This window comes from Pseudophryne corroboree, chromosome 3 (genome assembly GCF_028390025.1).
Source record: "Pseudophryne corroboree isolate aPseCor3 chromosome 3, aPseCor3.hap2, whole genome shotgun sequence".
NCBI classification, from domain to species: Eukaryota; Metazoa; Chordata; class Amphibia; order Anura; family Myobatrachidae; genus Pseudophryne; species Pseudophryne corroboree.
The window spans coordinates 746,620,331-746,643,701 of NC_086446.1; the positions used below are offsets into that span (position 1 = coordinate 746,620,331).

Sequence of the window (23,371 nt, forward strand, 5' to 3'; positions counted from 1 at the left end):
CCTGGTCGTAACAGAAAATTTGTTAGCAGTTGGGCAAAACCATGTGAACTGCAGGGGAGGTAGATATAACGTGCAGAGAGAGTTAGATTTGGGTGAGCTATATTGTTTCTGTTCAGGGTAAAATTTTTACACTGCAATCTAGATTTGAATACACCACACCCAAATCTAACTCTCTGCACATGTTATATCTGCCCCCCCGACCCCCCCCCCCCCCTCCCTGCAGTGCACATGGTTTTGCCCATCTGCTAACAAATTTGCTGCTACGACCAGGTCTGAATTAGGCCCATAGTTAGAATTGGGGGAAATAACTCCATCAGTAAGGCGTCTGCTTCCAGTGTAATAGGTCGTGGGTTCTAATCCTTGGTATGACACTTGTAAAATGTGTATCTGTAATAAAGAGGGTGTGAGTTGTAGGGTGCAGGAAGGAAGAGATAGCGGCGGCTATCAATTAGCTTAATTAAATGATAATTGACTGGTGTTGCTGAACACATGGAACGAGAGGAGAGGTGCCACCCTACAGAGCAGGAGCCCGGCAGAGGCCGACTCTGTTGCCTCCCACAGTTACGCCTCTGGATTGATGGTTTGATGTTACACACTATACAATGTGTACGATACAGTATATAGGGGGTCATTCCGAGTTGTTCGCTCGGTAATTTTCTTCGCATCGCAGCGTTTTTCCCGCTAACTGCGCATGCGCAATGTTCGCACTGCGACTGCGCCAAGTAAATTTGCTATGCAGTTAGGTATTTTACTCACGGCATTACAAGGTTTTTTCTTCGTTCTGGTGATCGTAATGTGATTGACAGGAAGTGGGTGTTTCTGGGCGGAAACTGGCCGTTTTATGGGAGTGTGTGAAAAAACGCTACAGTTTCTGGGAAAAACACGGGAGTGGCTGGAGAAACGGAGGAGTGTCTGGGCGAACGCTGGGTGTGTTTGTGACGTCAAACCAGGAACGACAAGCACTGAACTGATCGCACTGGCAGAGTAAGTCTCGAGCTACTCAGAAACTGCACAGAGAAGTCTTTTCGCAATATTGCGAATCTTTCGTTCGCAATTTTGAGAAGCTAAGATTCACACCCAGTAGGCGGCGGCTTAGCGTGTGCAAAGCTGCTAAAAGCAGCTTGCGAGCGAACAACTCGGAATGACCCCCATAGTTCCAATCCACATTGGAGTGATATACTGTATCACACAATGTATTGTGTGTACACAGCTTTCAAATTTTGAGCATCTCTCCCAGCCTCCTGGGAGATTAAACCAACCTCCAGGACCCCACCCACTTAACCACTTAACTGACAATTTTTAAATATTTACCCTGGCAAAACCGTATTTTTTTTTTTAGATTTAATATAGGTTACATAGTTACATAGTTACATAGTTGTTGAGGTTGAAAAAAGACAAATGTCCATCGAGTTCAACTTATATTACAATTTTTTTTTTTTATTTCATTTTTTTTTAAATATATATTATTTAAATGCTGTATCCCTGGTTATTTTTTTCCGCTAGGAATTTATCTAATCCATTTTTAAATGTATTGATTGAGTCCACCATTACTGCTCTTATTGTGAAGAATCCTTTTCTCCACTGAGTATGGAATTTTTTCTCTTCTATCCTCAGGGGATGACCTCGTGTCCTATGTAGTGTTTTTTTGGTAAACAAATCGTTTGATAAATCCTTGTATTGTGCCTTAATGTATTTATAAATATTAATAATGTCCCCTCACAGTCGCCTCTTTTCCAGTGTGAACATATCAAGCCTTTTAAGTCTTTCCTCATAGTCCAGTGCCTCTAACCCCTTAACCAGTTTGGTGGCTCGCCTCTGAACCCTTTCGAGTTCCAAGATATCTTTTGTATTATATGGTGCCCAAAACTGTACACAATATTCCAGGTGTGGTCGCACCAATGATTTATACAGAGGCAGGATTACACTCTCATCCCTTGTCTCCATACCCCATTTTATACATGATAACACCTTATTAGCCTTTGCTGCTGCATTTTGACATTGCGTACTGCTACCAAGTTTATTATCGATGAGCACGCCCAAATCTTTTTCAACTACCATTATTCCTATAGGCTGCCTGATTGTTCTTAGTCCCAAAGTGCATAACTTTACATTTGTCTATACTGAACCTCATTCTCCATTTATCCGCCCAGTCCTCAAGTCTAGATAAGTCATTCAGTAGAGACTCAACATCCTTGTATGAATTAATTATTCTAAATAGTTTAGTACCATCTGCGAAAATTGACACTGGGCTTTCCAGTCCCTCTCCTAGGTCATTGATGAATATATTAAACAGCAATGGCCCGAGTACTGAGCCCTGCGGTATTCCATTGAGTACTGAAGCCCATTCAGAGTACATCCCATTAACCCCCACTCGCTGTTCCCTATTAAACAGCCAATTACTCACCCAAGTACAAATAGTATTTCCTACCCCAAGCTCTCTTAGTTTGAGAATTAGTCTCCTGTGTGGAACTTTGTCAAAGGCCTTAGCAAAGTCTAAAAAGATCACATCCACTGTTTGACCCTGATCAATATTATCGCTCACTTTCTCGTAGAAGCTTATTAAGTTAGTTTGACATGCCCTGTCCTTCACAAATCCATGTTGATTCCTAGTAATAACCTTGGAGGTATCCAAGTTCTCTAGAATGCTATCCCTTAATATACCTTTAGTATTTTCCCCACTATAGATGTCAAGCTAACCGGTCTGTAGTTCCCGGGGAGCGTTTTAATACCCTTTTTAAATATTGGGACTACCTCTGCTATACGCCTGTCCTTTGGTATCATTCCTGATCTTATTGACTCGCTGAAGATCAAATATAGAGGTTTCGATATCTCTACGTTGAGTTCCATAAGAACCCTGGGGTGGAGTCCATCCGGCCCAGGAGATTTATTTATCTTAATTTTACTTAGTCTCTCCCGGACTACTCCCTCGTTTAAGCAAGTACCAAGCAATGGGTCATTATTATTTTTTATGTTATGCTCTACTCTTGTCAAACTGTCCTCTTTCGTGAATACTGATGAAAAAAATGTATTAAATAAATCCGCTTTTTCCCTATCATCATTAATCAAGACATTCAACTTGCCCTTTAAGGGCCCAATATTCTCCCTTTTTAACCTTCTACCGTTTATATAGTTAAAGAACTTTTTGGGGTTTGTTTTACTCTCCTTTGCAATTTGTTTTTCATTTTCTATTTTAGCTGCTCTGATCGCTTTTTTGCATTTTTTGTTACATTCCTTGTAGAACTGGAATGATTCCACCTTTCTTTTTAAATGCTTTTAAAGCACGCCTCTTTTTATCCATTTGTTCCTTGACCTTCTTATTAAGCCACATCGGTTTGAATTTCCTACTTCTGTTTTTGTTGACTTTGGGAATATATAAATTAGTGTACTTATTGAGCACAGTTGTAAAAACGTCCCACATTTCAGCAGTATCCTTACTATGAAATACAATTTCCCAATTGATCTCCTTCATTGCTTGTTTCAACAATGTGAAATCTGCTTTCCTAAAGTTAAAAATCTTAGTTAAACCCTTATATTGTTGTTTTTGAAAGCTGATATCAAATGTGAAAAAGAATTATTTTGAACAGATTTAAATATTTTGCTGATACAAAGTACGCTTAGGGGGTATCTCATACCACGCCGTTTTTGTCCACAGGCTCCAATTAAAAAATAATTTCCCATGCCCCATTGGCAATATACCCTCCCCCCCCCCCCCAGTGGTCATAAATCCTATTAAAAGTTCAACAGAACTTCCCCACAACCACACACCCTTATTAGTAAGATAATCCTTGATTTACAACCCCCCCAACCCCCCCCCCCCCCCCCCCCCGGAGTTTGGATCCGTCCCCTGTCATCAGCCATGTGTGGTTACTGTGTGAAAAAAAAAGTAGTACTTACCTGCAGCCTGGTGATCTGGTGAGGGCAGCCATTCATCTGATCGCTGTGATCTCTGGTGCAGTAAAATTGTGCTGTGAAGCTGGCATCTCGCTTTATCACACTAGGGGACACAACAGAGCACAGGATCAGATGATCAGCTGCCCTCCTGGATCACCGGTCCTCGCTGCAGGTAAGTGTAAGCTGAGGGGAGGGGAAGGCGGGTGGTAGCCAGCGGCGACTGCGCTGTCACAATCTCAGGGTATTTTTCACAAAAAATACTCTTGACAATTGCGGTAAAAGGATTGGCAGGGACAGCTTTCTCGCAAGCTCTGTCCCTGCATACGATAATTGATACATCCTTTCGATGTATTCAATGATCGCATTGCGGATTTGGGCAAATTTATCACAACCCATCTGCATCTGAGATGCAGATTGTAGTAACTATACTCCAAAGGCACCACAAACTCTAACAACAACATTCAAATGTCATCTTTGCAAATAAAAACCTAAATGATTCCACACTGCAGCAGATTCATTGTATTTTGCTTTGAAATCTTATTATCAAAGTAAGTTTACATTATTGTCTTCTGTAAGCGAATATTTTGGGTCTATTACGCTTGCCCGGCTGTCGGGATCCCGGCGCCGGGATCCCGATCGCCGGAATGCCATCAGCATGGCGAGGGCAAAAGAGCCCCTTGCGGGCACACTATTTATTCTCCCTCCAGGGGTATCGTGGACACACCAAGAGGGAAGATAGTTGTTGGTATCCCGGCGGTCAGGATCCCGGCGCCGGTTTGCTGAGAGCAGGGATCCTGACAGTCGGAATATCGTTTGCCACCAAATATTTTATACTCACATCCATTCGTTGGTCTTACTTCAGACCTGATCACAAAAGCAAAATCTTTTTCTAATGGGCAAAACCATGTGCACTGCAGGTGTGGCAGATATAACATGTGCAGAGAGAGTTAGATTTGGGTGGGTTATTTTGTTTCTGTGCAGGGTAAATACTGGCTGCTTTATTTTTCTCTAACGTCCTAGTGGATGCTGGGGACTCCGTAAGGACCATGGGGATAGACGGGCTCCGCAGGAGACATGGGCACTTTAAGAAAGAATTTAGGTTCTGGTGTGCACTGGCTCCTCCCTCTATGCCCCTCCTCCAGACCTCAGTTTGATACTGTGCCCAGACGTGCTGGGTGCTTTTCAGTGAGCTCTCCTGAGTTTGCTGAGAGAAAGTATTTTGTTAGGTTTTTTATTTTCAGGGAGCTCTGCTGGCAACAGACTCCCTGCATCGTGGGACTGAGGGGAGAGAAGCAACCCTACTCTCTGAAGCTAGGTCATGCTTCTTAGGCTACTGGACACCATTAGCTCCAGAGGGATCGTACGCAGGATCTCACCCTCGCCGTCCGATCCCAGAGCCGCGCCGCCGTCCCCCTCGCAGAGCCGGAAGACAGAAGCCGGGTGAGTATGAGAAGCAAAGAAGACTTCACAGGTGGCAGAAGACTCCATTCTTCACTGAGGTAACGCACACAGCACACAGCACTGTCATTGCTCCCACACACCTCACTTACTCCGGTCACTGTAAGGGTGCAGGGCGCAGGGGGGGGGGCGCCCTGGGCAGCATTTGGGACCTCTTTTGGCAAAAGTTAAACATATATACAGCTGGGCACTGTATATATGTATGAGCCCCCGCCAAAAATTGCATATTTAAGCGGGACAGAAGCCCGCCGCCGAGGGGGCGGAGCTTCTTCCTCAGCACTCACCAGCGCCATTTTTTCTCCACAGCTCCGCTGAGAGGAAGCTCCCCAGGCTCTCCCCTGCAGATACACGGTAGAAGAGGGTAAAGAGAGAGGGGGGGGGGGGGGGGCACATAATTAAGCGCAAAAAACAATATATAAACAGTAGCTACTGTGTTAACATTAAGTTACTGTGTTATTCCTGGGTTTATAGCGCTGGGGTGTATGCTGGCATACTCTCTCTCTGTCTCTCCTAAGGGCCTTGTGGGGGAACTGTCTTCAAAAAGGGCATTCCCTGTGTGTGTGGTGTGTCGGTACGCTTGTGTCGACATGTCTGATGAGGAAGGCTATGTGGAAGCAGAGCGGGAGCAAATGAATGGGGTGTCTCCGCCGACGGCGCCGACACCTGATTGGATGGATATGTGGAAGGTTTTAAATGATAATGTTAATTCCTTGCATAAAAGGTTAGAAAAAGCTGAAGCCTCAGGACAGTCAGGGTCCCAACCCGTGCCTGATCCTATGTCGCAGAGGCTGTCAGGGTCTCAGAAGCGCCCACTATCCCAAATTGTTGACACAGATACCGACATGGATTCTGACTCCAGTGCAAAGTTACAGCCAAAATTGGCTAAATCCATCCGTTATATGATTATAGCAATTAAGGATGTGTTGCACATCATAGAGGAAATCCCAGTCCCTGACAAGAGGGTACATATGTATGGGGAAAAGAAGCCGGAGGTAACCTTTCCCCCCTCACACGAGCTAAATGAGTTATGTGAAAAGGCTTGGGAATCTCCAGATAAAAAACTGCAGATTTCCAAAAGGATTCTTATGGCGTATCCTTTCCCGCCAACGGACAGGTTACGCTGGGAATCCTCCCCTAAGGTGGAGGTTTAACACGCTTATCCAAGAAGGTAGCCCTGCCGTCACAGGATACGGCTACCCTCAAAGATGCTGCGGATCGCAAACAGGTGGTTACCCTGAAGTCCATTTATACACATTCAGGTACCTTACTGAGGCCGGCAATCGCGTCGGCCTGGGTGTGTAGTGCTGTAGCAGCATGGACGGATACCGTGTCTGAGGAAATTGATACCTTAGACAAGGATACTATATTGTTGACCTTGGGGCATATTAAAGACGCTGTCCCATATATGAGAGATGCTCCAAGAGACATTAGACATTAGTCTACTGGGTTCTAGAATAAATGCTATGTCAATTTCTGCCAGAAGGGTCCTGTGGACTCGGCAATGGACAGGTGATGCCGACTCAAAAAGGCATATGGAGGTTTTACCTTACAAGGGTGAGGAATTGTTTGGGGAGGGTCTCTCGGAGCTGGTCTCCACAGCTACTGCTGGAAAGTCAAATTTTTTGCCATATGTTTCCTCACAGCATAAGAGAGCACCGTATTATCAAATGCAGTCCTTTCGATCACAGAAAAACAAGAAAGTCCGAGGTGCGTCCTTTCTTGCCAGAGGCAGGGGCAGAGGAAAGAAGCTGCACAACACAGCTAGTTCCCAGGAACAGAAGTCCTCCCCGGCCTCTACAAAATCCACCGCATGACGCTGGGGCTCCACAAGCGGAGCTAGGCCTGGTGGGGGCACGTCTTCGAAATTTCAGCCACAAGTGGGTTCACTCCCAGTTGGATCCCTGGGCAATAGATATTGTGTCTCAGGGATACAAGCTGGAATTCGAGGATATGCCCCCTCATATCGGCCCTGCCAGCTTCCCGAGAGGGAAATAGTGTTAACTGCAATTCACAAATTGTATCTTCAACAGGTGGTGATCAAGGTTCCCCTCCTTCAATAAGGAAGGGGTTATTATTCGACCATGTTTGTAGTCCCGAAACCGGACGGTTCGGTCAGACCCATATTGAATTTAAAATCCCTGAACATATACCTGAAAAGGTTCAAGTTCAAGATGGAATCGCTGAGAGCGGTCATCGCAAGCCTGGAAGGGGGGGATTTTATGGTGTCTCTGGACATAAAGGATGCATACCTTCATGTCCCCATTTATCCACCTCATCAGGCGTACCTCAGATTTGTGGTACAGGATTGTCATTACCAATTTCAGACGTTGCCGTTTGGTCTCTCCACGGCACCGAGAATATGTACCAAGGAAATGGCGGAAATGATGGTACTCCTGCGGAAGCAAGGAGTCACAATTATCTCATACTTGGACGATCTCCTCATAAAAGCGAGATCAAGAGAGCAGTTGCTGATCAGCGTAGCACTTTCTCTGGAAGTGTTACGGCAACACGGCTGGATTCTAAATATTCCAAAGTCGCAGTTGGTTCCTACGACTCGTCTGCCTTTCCTGGGCATGATTCTAGGCACAGACCAGAAAAGGGTTTATCTCCCGATGGAGACAGCTCAGGAACTCATGACACTGGTCATGAACCTATTAAAACCAAAACAGGTGTCAGTGCATCACTGCACTCATGTCCTGGGAAAGATGGTGGCATCATACGAGGCCATTCCCTTCGGCAGGTTCCATGCGAGGACTTTTCAATGGGACTTACTGGACAAGTGGTCCGGATCACATCTTCAGATGCATCGGTTAATCACCCTATGCCCCAGGGCCAGGGTGTCACTCCTGTGATGGCTACAGAGCACTCACCTTCTCGAGGGACGCAGATTCGGCATTCAGGAATGGGTCCTGGTGACCGCGGACGCAAGCCTCCGAGGTTGGGGGGCAGTCACACAGGGAAGAAATTTCCAAGGTCTGTGGTCAAGTCAAGAGACTTGCCTTCACATCAACATCCTGGAACTAAGGGCCATATACAACGCCCTACGTCAAGCGGAGACCCTGCTTGGCGACCAACCGGTTCTGATTCAGTCAGACAACATCACCGCAGTGGCTCATGTAAACCGCCAAGGCGGCACAAGGAGCAGAGTGGCGATGGCGGAAGCCACCAGAATTCTTCGCTGGGCGGAGAATCACGTAAGCGCACTGTCAGCAGTGTTCATCCCGGGAGTGGACAACTGGAAAGCAGACTTCCTCAGCAGACACGACCTCCACCCGGGAGAGTGGGAACTTCATCAGGAAGTCTTCGCACAGATTACAAGTCGGTGGGAACTGCCACAGGTGGACATGATGGCATCCCGCCTCAGCAAAAAGCTACAGAGGTATTGCGCCAGGTCAAGAGACCCTCAGGCGATAGCTGTAGACGCCCTGGTTACACCGTGGGTGTTCCAGTCGGTCTATGTATTTCCTCCTCTTCCTCTCATACCCAAGGTGCTGAGGATAATAAGAAAAAGAGGAGTGAGAACAATACTCATTGTTCCAGATTGGCCACGAAGGACTTGGTATCCAGATCTGCAAGAAATGCTCACAGAGGACCCGTGGCCTCTGCCTCTAAGACAGGACTTGTTGTAACAGGGGCCCTGTCTGTTCCAAGACTTACCGCGGCTGCGTTTGACGGCATGGCGGTTGAACGCCGGATCCTAGCAGAGAAAGGCATTCCGGATGAGGTCATTCCTACGCTGATAAATGCTAGGAAGGACGTGACAGCTCAACATTATCACCGTATATGGCGGAAATATGTTGCTTGGTGTGAGGCCAGGAATGCTCCTACGGAAGAATTCCAGCTGGGCCGTTTCCTTCACTTCCTACAGTCCGGAGTGAATTTGGGCCTAAAATTGGGTTCCATTAAGTTCCAGATTTCGGCCCTATCCATTTTCTTTCAAAAAGAGTTGGCTTCTCTACCTGAAGTTCAGACGTTTGTAAAGGGAGTGCTGCATATTCAGCCCCCTTTTGTGCCTACAGTGGCACCTTGGGATCTTAACGTGGTGTTGAGTTTCCTGAAACCCCACTGGTTTGAACCACTCAAAACGGTGGAGTTGAAATATCTCACATGGAAGGTGGTCATGCTATTAGCCTTGGCTTCGGCTAGGCGTGTGTCAGAGTTGGCGGCTTTGTCACATAAAAGCCCCTATCTGGTTTTCCATGCGGATAGAGCAGAATTGCGGACCCGTCCACAATTTCTGCCGAAAGTGGTTTCATCCTTTCATATAAACCAACCTATTGTGGTGCCTGTGGCTACTACTGACTTGCCGGATTCCGAGTTACTTGATGTGGTCGGGGCTTTGAAAGTTTATGTAGCCAGAACGGCTAGGGTCAGGAAAACAGAGTCTTTGTTTATCCTGTATGCTTCCAACAAGCTTGGTGCTCCTGCTTCAAAGCAAACTATTGCTCGCTGGATCTGTAACACGATTCAGCAGGCTCATTTTGCGGCTGGATTGCCGCTGCCAAAATCAGTTAAGGCCCATTCCACTAGGAAGGTGGGCTCTTCTTGGGCGGCTGCCCGAGGGGTCTCGGCATTACAGCTTTGCCGAGCGGCTACTTGGTCAGGTTCAAACACTTTTGCAAAGTTCTACAAGTTTGATACCCTGGCTGAGGAGGACCTTGTGTTTGCTCAATTGGTGCTGCAGAGTCATCCGCACTCTCCCGCCCGTTTGGGAGCTTTGGTATAATCCCCATGGTCCTTACGGAGTCCCCAGCATCCACTAGGACGTTAGAGAAAATAAGATTTTACTTACCGGTAAATCTATTTCTCATAGTCTGTAGTTGATGCTGGGCGCCCGTCCCAAGTGCGGACTTCTTCTGCAATACTTGTATATAGTTATTGCTTCAATAAGGGTTAAGTTATGGTTGCATCAGGGTTTGACCTGATGCTCTGTTATTTGTCATACTGTTAACTGGTTGTTATCACATGTTATACGGTGTGATTGGTGTGGCTGGTATGAATCTTGCCCTGGATTACCAAAATCCTTTCCTTGTACTGTCAGCTCTTCTGGGCACAGTTTCTCTAACTTAGGTCTGGAGGAGGGGCATAGAGGGAGGAGCCAGTGCACACCAGAACCTAAATTCTTTCTTAAAGTGCCCATGTCTCCTGCGGAGCCCGTCTATCCCCATGGTCCTTACGGAGTCCCCAGCATCCACTACGGACTACAAGAAAATAGATTTACCGGTAAGTAAAATCTTATTTTACACTGCAATTTAGATTTTTACACTGCAATTTAGAATTCAGTTTGAACACATTCCACCCAAATCTACAGTGGGGTTTGAAAGTTTGGGCACCCCAGGCAAAAATTCATTTTAATGTGCAAAAAAAGCCAAGGAAAGATGGAAAAAATCTCCAAAAGGCATCAAATTACAGATTAAACATTCTTATAACATGTCAAAAAAAGTTTGATTTTATTTCCATCATTTACACTTTCAAAAGAACAGAAAACAAAAAATGGTGTCTGCAAAAGTTTGGGCACCCTGCAGAGTTAATACCTTGTACTGCCCCCTTTGGACAGCTGAGCCTGGCAGTGTCATGGATTGTTATCAATCATCGTCTGGAAAGACCAGGTGATGTCAATCTCAAAGGTTTTAAAAGCCCAGACTCATCTGACCTTGCTCCAACAATCAGCACCATGGGTTCCTCTAAGCAGTTGTGTAGAACACTGAAACTGAGAATAGTTGACGCTCACAAAGCAGGAGAAGGCTATAAGAAGATAGCAAAGCATTATCAGATGCCCATATCCTCTGTTCGGAATGTAATTAAGAAATGGCAGTCATCAGGAACAGTGGAAATTAAAGCAAGATCTGGAAGACCAAGAAAAATATCAGACAGAACAGCTCGCAGGATTGTGAGAAAAGCAAGTCAAAATCCACGTTTGCCAAGCACGATCCCTCCAGGAAGATCTGGCAGACACTGGAGTTGTGGTACACTATTCCACTATAAAGAGATACTTGTACAAATATGGTCTTCATGGAAGAGTCATCAGAAGAAAACCTCTTCTACGTCCTCACCACAAAAATCAGCGTTTGAAGTTTGCAAATGAACATATAGACAAGCCTGATGCATTTTGGAATAAAGTTCTGTGGACCGATGAGGTTAAAATAGAACTTTTTGGCCGGAATGAGCAAAGGTACGTTTGGAGAAGGAAGGGCAAAGAATTTAATGAAAAGAACCTCTGTCCAATTGTTAAGCATGGGGGTGGATCAATCATGCTTTGGGGTTGTATTACAGCCAGTGGCACAGGGAACATTTCGCGATTAGAAGGAAAAATGGATTCAATAAGATTCCAGCAAATTTTGGACGCTAACTTGATGCCATCTGTGAAAAAGCTGAAGTTAAAGAGAGGCTGGCTTCTACAAATGGATAATGATCCTAAACACACCTCAAAATCCACGGTGGATTACATCAAGAGGCGTAAACTGAAGGTTTTGCCATGGCCTTCATAATCTCCTGACCTCAACATAATTGAAAATCTATGGATAGACCTTAAAAGAGCAGTGCATCACAGACAGCCCAGGAATCTCAAAGAACTGGAAGACTTTTGTAAGGAAGAATGGGCGAAGATACCTCAAACAAGAATTGAAAGACTCTTGGCTGGCTACAAAAAGCGTTTACAAGCTGTGATACTTGCCAAAGGGGGCAGTACAAGGTATTAACTCTGCAGGGTGCCCAAACTTTTGCAGATGCCATTTTCTGTTTTCTGTTCTTTTGAAAGTGTAAATGATGGAAATAAAATCAAACTTTTTTTGACATGTTATAAGAATGTTTAATCTGTAATTTGATGCCTTTTGGAGATTTTTCCATCTTTCCTTGGCTTCTTTTAGCACATTAAAATGAATTTTTGCCTGGGGTGCCCAAACTTTCAATCCCCACTGTAACTCTCTCTGCACATGTTATATCTCCCCCCCTGCAATGCAGATGGTTTTGCCCAACTGCTAACAAATTTGCTGCTATGATCAGGTCTGAATTAGGCCCATAGTGCAGACACAGCATCATGTATATAATATGAGCCATGTCCTCAGCAAAGGAGAAATTTGACGCTAAAGTATGTTGTCAACCTAACTTCACCAAATAATTTACAGAATATAAACATTATTTTGTTACATGTTGCCTTTCTGCCCTATGGTCTTGTGTCAGAGGCTGGCTATTGGATTTTGTGCTCAATATACCCACATATGCAAAACTATATCTTCTCACTGAACATACACATATATAACAATAAACAGGCTGAGTATCCCATATCCAAATATTCCGAAATATGGAATATTCCGAAATACGGACTTTTTTGAGTGAGAGTGAGATAGTGAAACCTTTGTTTTTTGATGACTCAATGTACACAAACTTTGTTTAATACACAAAGTTATTAAAAATATTGTATTAAATGACCTTCAGGCTGTGTGTATAAGGTGTATATGAAACATTAATGAATTGTGTGACTGTACAAACACTTTGTTTAATGTACAAAGTTATAAAAAAATATTGTCTAAAATGACCTTCAGGCTGTGTGTATAAGGTGTATATGTAACATAAATGCATTCTGTGCTTAGATTTAGGTCCCATCGCCATGATATCTCCTTATGGTATGCAATTATTCCAAAATACGGAAAAATCCGATATCCAAAATACCTCTGGTCCCAAGCATTTTGGATAAGGGATACTCAACCTGTATATGTAATACAGTAAATGCTATAGACTTAGAATCATAATAAAATTATGCTTAATTACACTTTATTGATCAAAATAGTAACATTTAAGCAGTGTGTTATCAAAATGATCAGCCAAATCTAACTCTCTCTGCGCATGTTACATCTGCCCCACTGCAGTGCACATGGTTTTGCCCATTAGAGCAAAACATTTTTGTTGCTGCGATCAGGTCTGAATGAGGCCCTATGTACGGACAGAAAGTGTTAAAAACTCCTCTAATGCCCTTACTGAATCGTATCCAGAAGTGATACATTTTTTTCTAAATTGTCTCTGAAACTACAGTATTTCAAATTTATTATTTCAACTTCTACGAAAAACAGGATTATTAGGGTTCTGAGAGAGTGCACAGATCCCATCCCGAGGTTTAATCAATGAGAAGTCAGCGACTAGACTTACTGTAGCTGGATTGTTTAGCAGTGGCGTTGAGCGGCCTGGTACGTTTCATGTACTTCAAAGTATGTTGTAAAAATGAGTTATCTATGGAGAGCCCGATATCCTTGCTGATTTACCTTTGAAACTCTTGTACTGTGTCTAACCGTAGACATGTTCCAGTCTATCATTCCTGCCCAATCATGTCAATACTGAACTTCTTATCAATGAATTCATTACAAAGGATTCTGATAGTGGAGGACAGTCACAGAACAATGCACAGGGAAATCTCTGGAATTTAAACTATACTTCCAAAACTTGTAGTGTCTTATCTGCCGATAAATGATGATACATGAATTTGCTTCTGCAGGCGACGTGTTCTATGGACCTTCTTGTACGAAGAGGAGGGCGGACAGGAGATTATGAATTAAGAGGGTCATTCAGAGTTGTTAGCAAACCAAAAAAGTTAGCAATTGGGCAAAACCATGTTGCACTGTAGGTGGAGCAGATGCAACATGTGCAGAGAGATTTAGATTTGGGTGGGTTATATTTTTTCACACGCAAACTCCGGCATCCCGTATCGCAATCGACTGCCCATGTCCCATGGAGGCACCGTGGTTCCTAGAGCCAAATAAAGGGATAGGCATGGGTGCTCGATAACACAGGCTCGTCCTTTTCAGTGAGTCACTGGACGGAGCATAGCACACCGCCCACTGCACTATCCTTCCTGGTGGTATGTGGATATGCATGATCCTGTGGTCTCCTGTCTACCCCTTGTAAGACTTTCGGGTAGTCTGTTAGTGTAGTTGTAGTGGGATAAAATATATATTTTTTTTAATTCTCCTAAATGACATGGGGTCACGTGCCTTGGTGCCCTCCCCCTGAATCCGTCACTGGCAAGACCGATATATCAGAGCCTCACCATGAACCCTGCACCAGTCATCCCACCACGAAATATCATAAACATTTACACTGCCATGATTTTGACATAAATGTAAATTCTAAATCCCTAGTTCACAGCAAGTCTGTTGGATCGCAGTTGTGATTCAACAAAGATGCCACGCAATGCAAAAATAAATTACAAAATGCAAAGACTGTCAGTGGCACCACAACTAAGTCGTATCTCGCACCATATGGTGCAATAATGCTACTGTACTGTATGTCAGTAAGGACACATCTGCCGCAAGGCCAGGCCCCCTTGACTCATTGTACATCCCTGTGAGTCGTGGAAGTACCACCCCTTCTTGTCTTCACCTGTGGCCATGCCCCCTCAGCCGCAGCTGTGGCGCGAATGCAAAGTGATAAGCCAGGGCTGCTTCTCGGACCCAGCCTATCCCTGTCACCAGGTATTCCATAGAATACGACAGAGTACAAGTCGGCATGTGCCACGTCGACTTAGAACATGCCAATATTTACCAAAAGTTGACCTCTTCACAATGGCAACAGATCACCCCAAGGATTTTTTGTAGCCATTTTGGCTACGTAGACATGGAGTATGTCAACATTTTAAGATTGTTGACATTTTCCAGTTGTGGACTTGTTGACTATCATCATTTTTAACCATCCTGATTAAAAATGAATGGTCCGGTGTCGACGTAATAAGTGTGCCATACTGACTACATCCTTACAATGAGTGCGTGAGATATAGATGAATACTCTGGGCGCATCCCTTTGTTATAAAGCATCTGTGTGCACTGTAGCGCCACCATCTGACAGGCTTTACAGCTGCCGTCAGGCTACCCCAACAATATTGTCAGGGGGAGATGTACTAAGCAGTGATAAAAGTGGAGAAGTGAGCCAGTGGAGAAGTTGCCCATGGCAACCAATCAGCATTGACGTAACATTTATAATTTGCATACTATAAAAGTATACAGAGCAACTGATTGGTTGCCATGGGCAACTTCTCCACTGGCTCACTTCACCACTTTTATCACTGCTTAGTACATGTACCCCTGATGAGTCAGTCTTAACTCAAACAGTGCGAATCTCACTCAGCACGGGAGGTCTGTGCTCACCCTGGTTCAAGCACTATGGAAACCCGAAGAAGAAAAAAAAGTCTCAAAATCCGAGCATTGATGAAATTGAAATGTTTACTTACCATTTATAGTCAGTCTAAGTCTCAGGAAGTTCTCACCTTTAGTACTGGAACTGTGAGGGGAGAAAAGGGAATTTGGCTGAATGTGTGCTTCAGGCTCAGACAGAGTTTACCTCCACATTCCAAGTATGATATGAGTGCAGTCTATACTAATATCAGCTGGAAAACTGGACTGGAGCTCTGGCTTCTGGCAGCAGACATGGAAGGTAAGGATCACAGACCACACATTCATTTCTCCTGTATGCCACCAGGATGGATGAATACTGCGATGACTAGGACGGCGAGTATTTTGGATCGGTCACTTGCGTGTGTGTGTGTCCAGCTGGCCTGGTTCAGTCTGGAGACTCACAACGGCACAAGTGTATTGACGTGTCAGCGCTGAAGATCAGGTTATTAAAGATACGGGCGATGAAAGCAAGACTTTATGCAGCATGGACCCATAAATGTAAATGGGCCCTCACACCGTACATGAACCCTGACACCTCAGCCAGTCACATGCTTGGATTACAGTAAGTATTTATAAAACATACAGTATTCATCCAATATTTTTTTTATTTGTTTTATACAAAACGTCCATCTGCAATCTGGATGCGCTCTTACAGTGGAACTGGACCTCCCAAAGAACTGAATGTATTTTTATAGAAAATAGAGGAAGGGTCAGCGGTATCATTTAATTTCTAAGTGAACGTCGGCAAAGTTCTATTTGCGGAAATAAGTAATTTGTAAGTTGATGCTGAGTACAGCTACTGTATGTTTGTGAGGACCAGAAGGTCTGGACTGTGACCCCATTTGCACACTACTATAGTGGCAATGCTGGGTGTTCTTTCCAGAAACTTAACCATCATCCCACACCCTCCCCCACCAGGGGTGCATTTAGGGGTAAGGGAACCCCTAGGCACAACAGTAAGCCCCCCCTTTTCCTAATTTTATTATTTTCATTGATTAGTTATAAGCTCTCATTTGATGAGAGCCAATTTAATAGAATAATAAAAAAGCCACCATGACTTTTTCTTTTTAATGAATGGATATATACATATTTGCTAAATGGGAAGCTTACAGGGGCAGTATGTGCATGTCCTACCCATTTACACTCCAATTAAGATGTCATATGGTACAGTACAGCGGAAATATGTTGCAGTTACTGGTACATTTCAGGCTGACAGTACCAACACAAGCATCCAATTGCCGCCCCCAAACAGGTGCAGCCCCTAGACATGTGCCTTGCGTGCCTAATAGGAAATTCGCCACTGTCCCCCACCACCTCTACCAGGGCTCCTCTCCCACACTCTAAATGTTGAGGAATGGTGTGCTGGATCCACTGCTGCCCAAATTTCAGCACAATTGTGTGGAGCTTCTGGACCCATTCAGGGATATGGCCATCCATTCATAGAAAGATGCTTATACTCTATATCACGTTGGAATTGGGAGGTATTGAACACATTGGGTGTATTTATCAAACTAATTATGCCCCTAACACAGCAAAATATTCTATAATGCAAAATCATGCACTTGGGTCTCAAAAACCCAAAAGACTAAATATAGTATTAATGGCACTATAGTGAAAACTACTGAGGAGGAAAGGGATCTAGGAGTCACTATTTCAGGTGACTTAAAGGCAGGTAAGCAATGTAATAAAGCAATGAGGAAGGCTAGTCAGACACTTGGCTGCATAGGGAGAGGAATCAGCAGCAGAAAGAAAGAATGAAAGAAAGAAGTAATAATGCCACTGTATAGGTCATTGGTATGGCCTCATCTAGAATATTGTGTTCAATTCTGGAGGACATATCTTCAGGAGGATATTAATACATTAGAGACTGTACATAGAAGGGCAACTAAAATGGTGCATGGCCTACATCACAAAACTTACCCAGAAAGACTAAAAAATCTCAATATATATAGTTTGGAGCAGAGAAAGGAAAGGGGGGACAAATATATAAAAGGTTTTAACAAAGTCCAGGAGGGAAACATTCTTCAAATCAAGAGAAGTATTAGAACATGAGGACATGCACTGAAACTGGAGGGAAGTAGGCTCAGGAGAAAGTTAAGGAAAAATTACTTCACAGAAAGGTATTGGACAAGTGGAATAGCCTCCCAGCAGACGTGGTAGAGGCTAAGACAGTAGAGCAATTTAAAAATGCATGGGATAGACAATGAAATAAGGATCAAATAAGGTTTGAGGTAAAAATATGGTAAAAAAAAGTGGCAGACTAGATGGGCCAAGTGGTTCCTAACTGCCGTCAATTTCTATGTAACATGCAGAAACATCAGAATTAAGTTTCACACTGATTTAGTGAAGGTATAAAGCAGATTATATCAGTGATATAGCTTGATAGCAACGTCAATATAGAAAATGATGGGGATTGCTATTTAACAAAATTATTTTAGCTAATGCCATCTTCAGATGATGTTAGCCCACTTACAGTGGGATCAGTACTAAATGCCGCCGGCCGGAATCCCGGCGGTCGAAATACCGACGCCGGAATCCTGACCACACAATCCCGACAGGGGTGGCGAGCGGAACGCAGCCCCTTGCGGGCTCGCTTCGCTCGCCACGCTCGGCACACTATTATATTCTCCCTCTATGGGTGTCGTGGACACCCACGGAGGGAGAATATGTCGGGATTGTGGCGGTCGGGATTCCGGCGTCGGTATTTCGACCGCCGGGATTCCGGCCGGCGGCATCTTGACCGCATCCCCTTACAGTACTTCAGTAGAGCAGTCTGGCTGGAGAGGAATCTAGGGATCTCTATAAAATGGTCTGGGACTGATAGCGATCATATTTTCTGCATTATGATATCTGTGCAATATTGAGATAAGCCTGTGGGCAGAGAATGAGGACTCTGAAGGGTGATAATGAAATGTTAGCTTCTAGGCTGCTTGACAATCTGGGTCATGGACATCGCCATGGATGATGTGAATATGGGTCAAGGGCTTGGGGTCAATAAAAACACCCTTCATTAGTAGACATTTTCCCTCTACACTTTATTGCTTATGTTTTTTTTTTAAACCCATTATTTTCTCCTTTGGATTCAATATATATAACACAGAACCCTACAATACGACTCTATGGAAATGGCCTTCAGACAGGAAGCCTTAACTTAATAGTTATAACACACAGTTTGTTGTAGTGTTCATTAACAGTTGGGCTGTGACCGTATGTGACATTGCTGGAGCAGTATGTATGTGGTTTGACATCACCATTACACTGGTGTTTTAGACACAATGCATAAGGGATAAATGCGCATGTATATATATATATATATAAAATACTTCCAAACCCGACACTCACCCAGTGCAGCAATACCCCACTGATAATCTTCACTGGTGTGCCTTCCCAGGGTATAGCAACCTTGTAGATACTTGAAAACAGAAGAGGTAGCGCTCCCAAGTTAAAAAATAGTGAAACTCCTTAGACATAAACCATAACGGTTTATCACTAAAGAGTTTTACTATTTTTCAACCTGGAGTGCCGCCTCTTCTGTTTTCAAGTATATATATATATATATATATGCAAATAGTTGTTTTTGGGGTGCACTCTGATGTTTTTTACACTTAAAACAACTTTCAACTATTCATTGATTTGTCTACCCATACAGTTTTTTGTTAATGCAATAATTGAATAATATTAATAAAAATGTATGTTTCTTCCAACGCGTTTCGTCTATAGCGACTTCTTCAGGGGTGTTAATTGTCTTATTATTGGACTCCCATTTTGTGGGAACAGAAAAATTCCTCACTCATAGATGGATCACTGTAAGTAAGAGCAAACAATTATGCTGATAAAACCATTGTTTGTGAGTTTCATTAATGGATAACAGGTGGCTTGATTTCTTTAGATTTAAACTGACATCAATAATCTTCAATACATTTTTTACATTTATTTTTAGCAGTGTTTTTAAACATTTGTCCAGACCCTAATGTGGCCAGCAGCAGTCAATCACATCTGTGAAGTCTGGAGTCCAAAATGGGAGTACAATAATAGGACAGTTAACACCCCTAAAGAAGTCGCTCTAGACGAAACGCATTGGATTAAACAATTTTTATTAATATTATTAAATTATTGTATTAACAAAAAACTGTATGTGCAGCCAAATCAATGAATAGTTGAAATTTGTTTTATGTATAAAAAAATGTATTCTTGAAGTTTTACTTGTATTTTAACAATAAGATTATATTATAATATCTTGGGTGTCATCATATGAGGTATATAGAACATCCACAGTTCACATCCATATAAGCAAGATCCGTTGAACATCAGAGCGCACCCCAAAAACAACTATTTGCATACATTTTCATAGGCCTATTGGCAAGAGGCCTAATTTGGGGGAAGCTGCTCATCAATAGTATATTAATTAATGATAACCACTCCGTCATAAAATTGCTCGGGGTCCACTACACTACTAAGATTAGCGCATAAGGAAGATTTAGTATGTATATATATATATATATATATATATATATATAGTGAAAACGGGTATAGCATCTAAAAATTGGATTCTCAAATACATAAAAAAATTGAAGACAAGTCCAAAGGAACAGCTGTTGTGGACACAATCTCTGTATGTTTGCCGTGAATGGTTTCACTCTGCTGCATGTAAAGGAGCGCTGCTTTTCGCTGCGGGCCAAACTACAAGGCATTAAGTGAATAAACCAATAAATGGGGAGAAAGTGGAAGGCGATCCAAAACTGTGGTCTACACTCTAAAATGTGTTTTTAAGTGGGATTTACTTTAATGTTATGTTTCCATAAATCCTCTGTAAAACATGCCCAGCTGGCGGGAAAAAGAAACCACCGACAAGAACTCTCTGCCATCATCTCATGAGCTCACTTATCTCAGATGCAGAAACTGTTAGGCAACATGCATTGATAAAGACAAGAAGACAAGAGTCCATGGGGGTTATTCCGAGTTGATCACTAGCTGCATTTGTTCGCAGCGGTCAGGCTAAAAAACGGCAGTTCTGCACATGCGTATGCAGCGCAATGTGCACGCGCGATGTACGGGCACAATGACCGATGTAGTTTTGCACAGAGTCTAGCGATGCATTTCAGTCGCACTGCTTGCCGCGGAGTGATTGATATGAAGTGGGCGTTTCTGGGTGGCAACTGACCGTTTTCAGGGAGTGTGCGGAAAAACGCAGGCGTGCCAGGAAAAACGCAGGCGTGGCTGGGCGAACGCTGGGCGGGTTTGTGACGTCAAATCCGGAACTGAATAGTCTGAAGTGATCACTAGCGCTGAGTAGGTTTTGAGCTACACAAAAAAAAATTGTAGCCGCTCTGCGATACAACCGTTCTCACTTCTGCTAAGCTAAAATACACACCCAGTGGGCGGCGGCATAGCGTTTGCACGGCTGCTAAAAACTGCTAGTGAGTGATCAACTCAGAATGACCCCCAAATGTAATAGGTTGCAATTTGATGGTCCCAGTTTGTTATCGGTTGAGAAAGCCTCTAAATTTAAAGCAGCAATTAGTTTTAAGGCAAAAACAACTAGCAAATCGCACTATTACATATCTGCCAACCTTTTTTTTAACAGAACATTGCTTGTTCCAAAGCCTCTGCAGCTTAGGGCGATAGTTGCTTAATGGAAGCTTCCATAAAACTCCACCCTCTGAGAGATCCTGGTAGGAAATTCCAAGGGGCAAATTCAGGGGGCTGCACAGACATGATTTGTATTATTTCTTACCACAGTGAAGGTGGCGACTGGTGACTCAAAATGACTCACCAAGGCTCTGCCCACTACACAAGAAACAGAAGCAGGGTATGGGAGGTTCACCTTACTGTCAATAGACTTCTGGAACACTTGAAAAGGCTTCCAGACATTCCTGAAGAGTAGGGAAGCATGTCCTCTTCTCTTTACTGCCTAGAAATGACTTGTCTTAGGCTGTGTTTGAAAAATGGAGTTGGGAGCTGTTTGGTTGGTAGTTTATTTATCATTCACCAAGGCTTAGTACACCTGCTCCATGTTGCCCCGCAAGTCAGATCCCTCCAGTCAGCTACCATTTTAGTCACAATTCATGACATACTCACACCCAACCTTTACTGTACTTTGGCTGTTTCTGCACACCCATTCCAGCCCCTGGTCCTGACTCCCTAGTCGTGAAGTATGGAGCCTCAGTTCTCATCCAAGTAGGCTAGAAAGGGGATCCAAGTCACAGAAAGGGAGTTTCATCCCCGTCACAGAGAGTATTGAATGACTCCCATCCAGCCACACCTCTGAGACACCTTGGAGGCAGTTCACTCATCCATATGTTACTGGCTTACTGTGCAGATGACAGATCATCTATAATGCACCCGTTAGTTGCTGTATGTATAGGAATTGTTCTTTGGCTGCATAAATATTTTCTTTTTACCACCTAGAAAGATGAAAGGGAAATTAATGGGATCTCTCTTTGCAATCCGTACCAACTTCCCACTGGAAAGAGCGGTGCACCGGGAAGCAGCGCCATCTGCAGATGGTGTAGGTTCCCACAGGGAAATTTTCAGAGGGCAGGGGTCTGAGACGCTGGAATGACCACTGAATCTCTATTCATGAGGTCATCAACAGATTACCTTAAGTATTGCGTCTCCTTCTCATTTTGGGATCATTTATTCAAAATATTTGAAATCATCCCTTTTAATGAATCTAACCATACTGGTTCAGATCCACTAGCCTGAGAATGTGTACTATCCTGAGTACACCGCAGTGATCCCTCAGATTGAGAAAAACACTGTGCTGTGCATGATACACACTCCTTTGACATAGTAAATGTGACACACACACACACACACACACACACACACACACACACACACACACACACACACACAGGAATATAGGTTAAAAGCACAGTTAACCCATACAGAGCCATTCCAGGGAGACACAGAGTATAATGGAGCCAGCCACACAGCGCCCCTGTAGTTAAAGAACAAGTTTAGCTGGGTCGCAAACTGAGTACCCTTAATAGGGCTTAGTACACCATATATTGCTCCCCCCCCCCCCTGCTATGACCCCCTGGTACCGTTGAGGTGTTCTGGAGTCCATGTGGAGGAGCTGCGCTTCCCTGCCAATCTGCCTGTGTATAGCCGCAGAGGGAAAATGGCGGTGGTGAGCTGCTGGATCCGCTCATAGTGAAGCCCCGCCCCCTTAATGGCGCGCGGCCTTCCCGGTGTTTTATACTGGCTGAGGTAATATTCTGTTCTACAGTGGGATAAAACTCCTGTAGTGTACTGCCAGTGTGGGTATCATTAGTGGCTTCAGCTCGCACCTCACAGCGGTCACACAGTGTCTCTGAAGCCTGGAGCGCAGCCTGCATGTCAGCAATGTGCTCCTACCCGTGTGCCGCCATTACAGCCGATGACCCGCTAACCAGGATGCCGGCCACCTACTCACCACTCTTCTGACTTCTGGCTCTGTTAGGGGAGGCGGCGTGCTGCGGGTCTGTATGCTCGCCGTGGTGGGGCTTGTTAATAGTTCCCTCAGGAGCTCAGTGTCCTGTCAGCGGGGAACGGGACCATTAACCCTAGGAAGGTTGGGCCGTCCCCCCCCCCCCCCTAAGTCCCACGAAGCAGGCAGTCTGGTGCCAACCAGACCTGCCTGAAAATAAAAAATAGAAAATAAATGCAGAAAACTCTTCAGGGGCTTCCCAAGCGTGACCGGCTCCTCCGGGCACATTTTCTAAACTGAGTTTTGTAAGAGGGGCATAGAGGGAGGAGCCAGCCCACACTATCAAATTCTTAAAGAGCCCATGGTTCCTAGTGGACCTGTCTATACCCCATGGTACTAATATGGACCCCAGTATCCTCTAGGATGTAAGAGAAAGGGCCCTTTAACTTTC

General features: G+C 44.1%; 2 protein-coding genes across 5 annotated transcripts in view; one reads left to right on the forward strand and one right to left on the reverse strand.

The window, feature by feature from the left end:
• GOLGA7B (golgin A7 family member B) overlaps positions 1–23,371 on the reverse strand; it is a 688,836-nt gene that overhangs the window by 634,043 nt on the left and 31,422 nt on the right. For 2 of the 4 annotated variants that reach the window (XM_063962310.1, XM_063962311.1), the window contains exon 2: positions 15,563–15,612. The exons of the other annotated variants lie outside the window; for them this stretch is intronic. In XM_063962310.1, coding sequence (XP_063818380.1) covers positions 15,563–15,565 — 3 coding nt within the window. In that variant the 5' untranslated portion in view covers positions 15,566–15,612. The remainder of the gene's footprint in view (positions 1–15,562; positions 15,613–23,371) is intronic. 4 annotated transcript variants of the gene reach the window in all.
• SFRP5 (secreted frizzled related protein 5) overlaps positions 1–23,371 on the forward strand; it is a 251,907-nt gene that overhangs the window by 224,955 nt on the left and 3,581 nt on the right. The window lies entirely within an intron of this gene.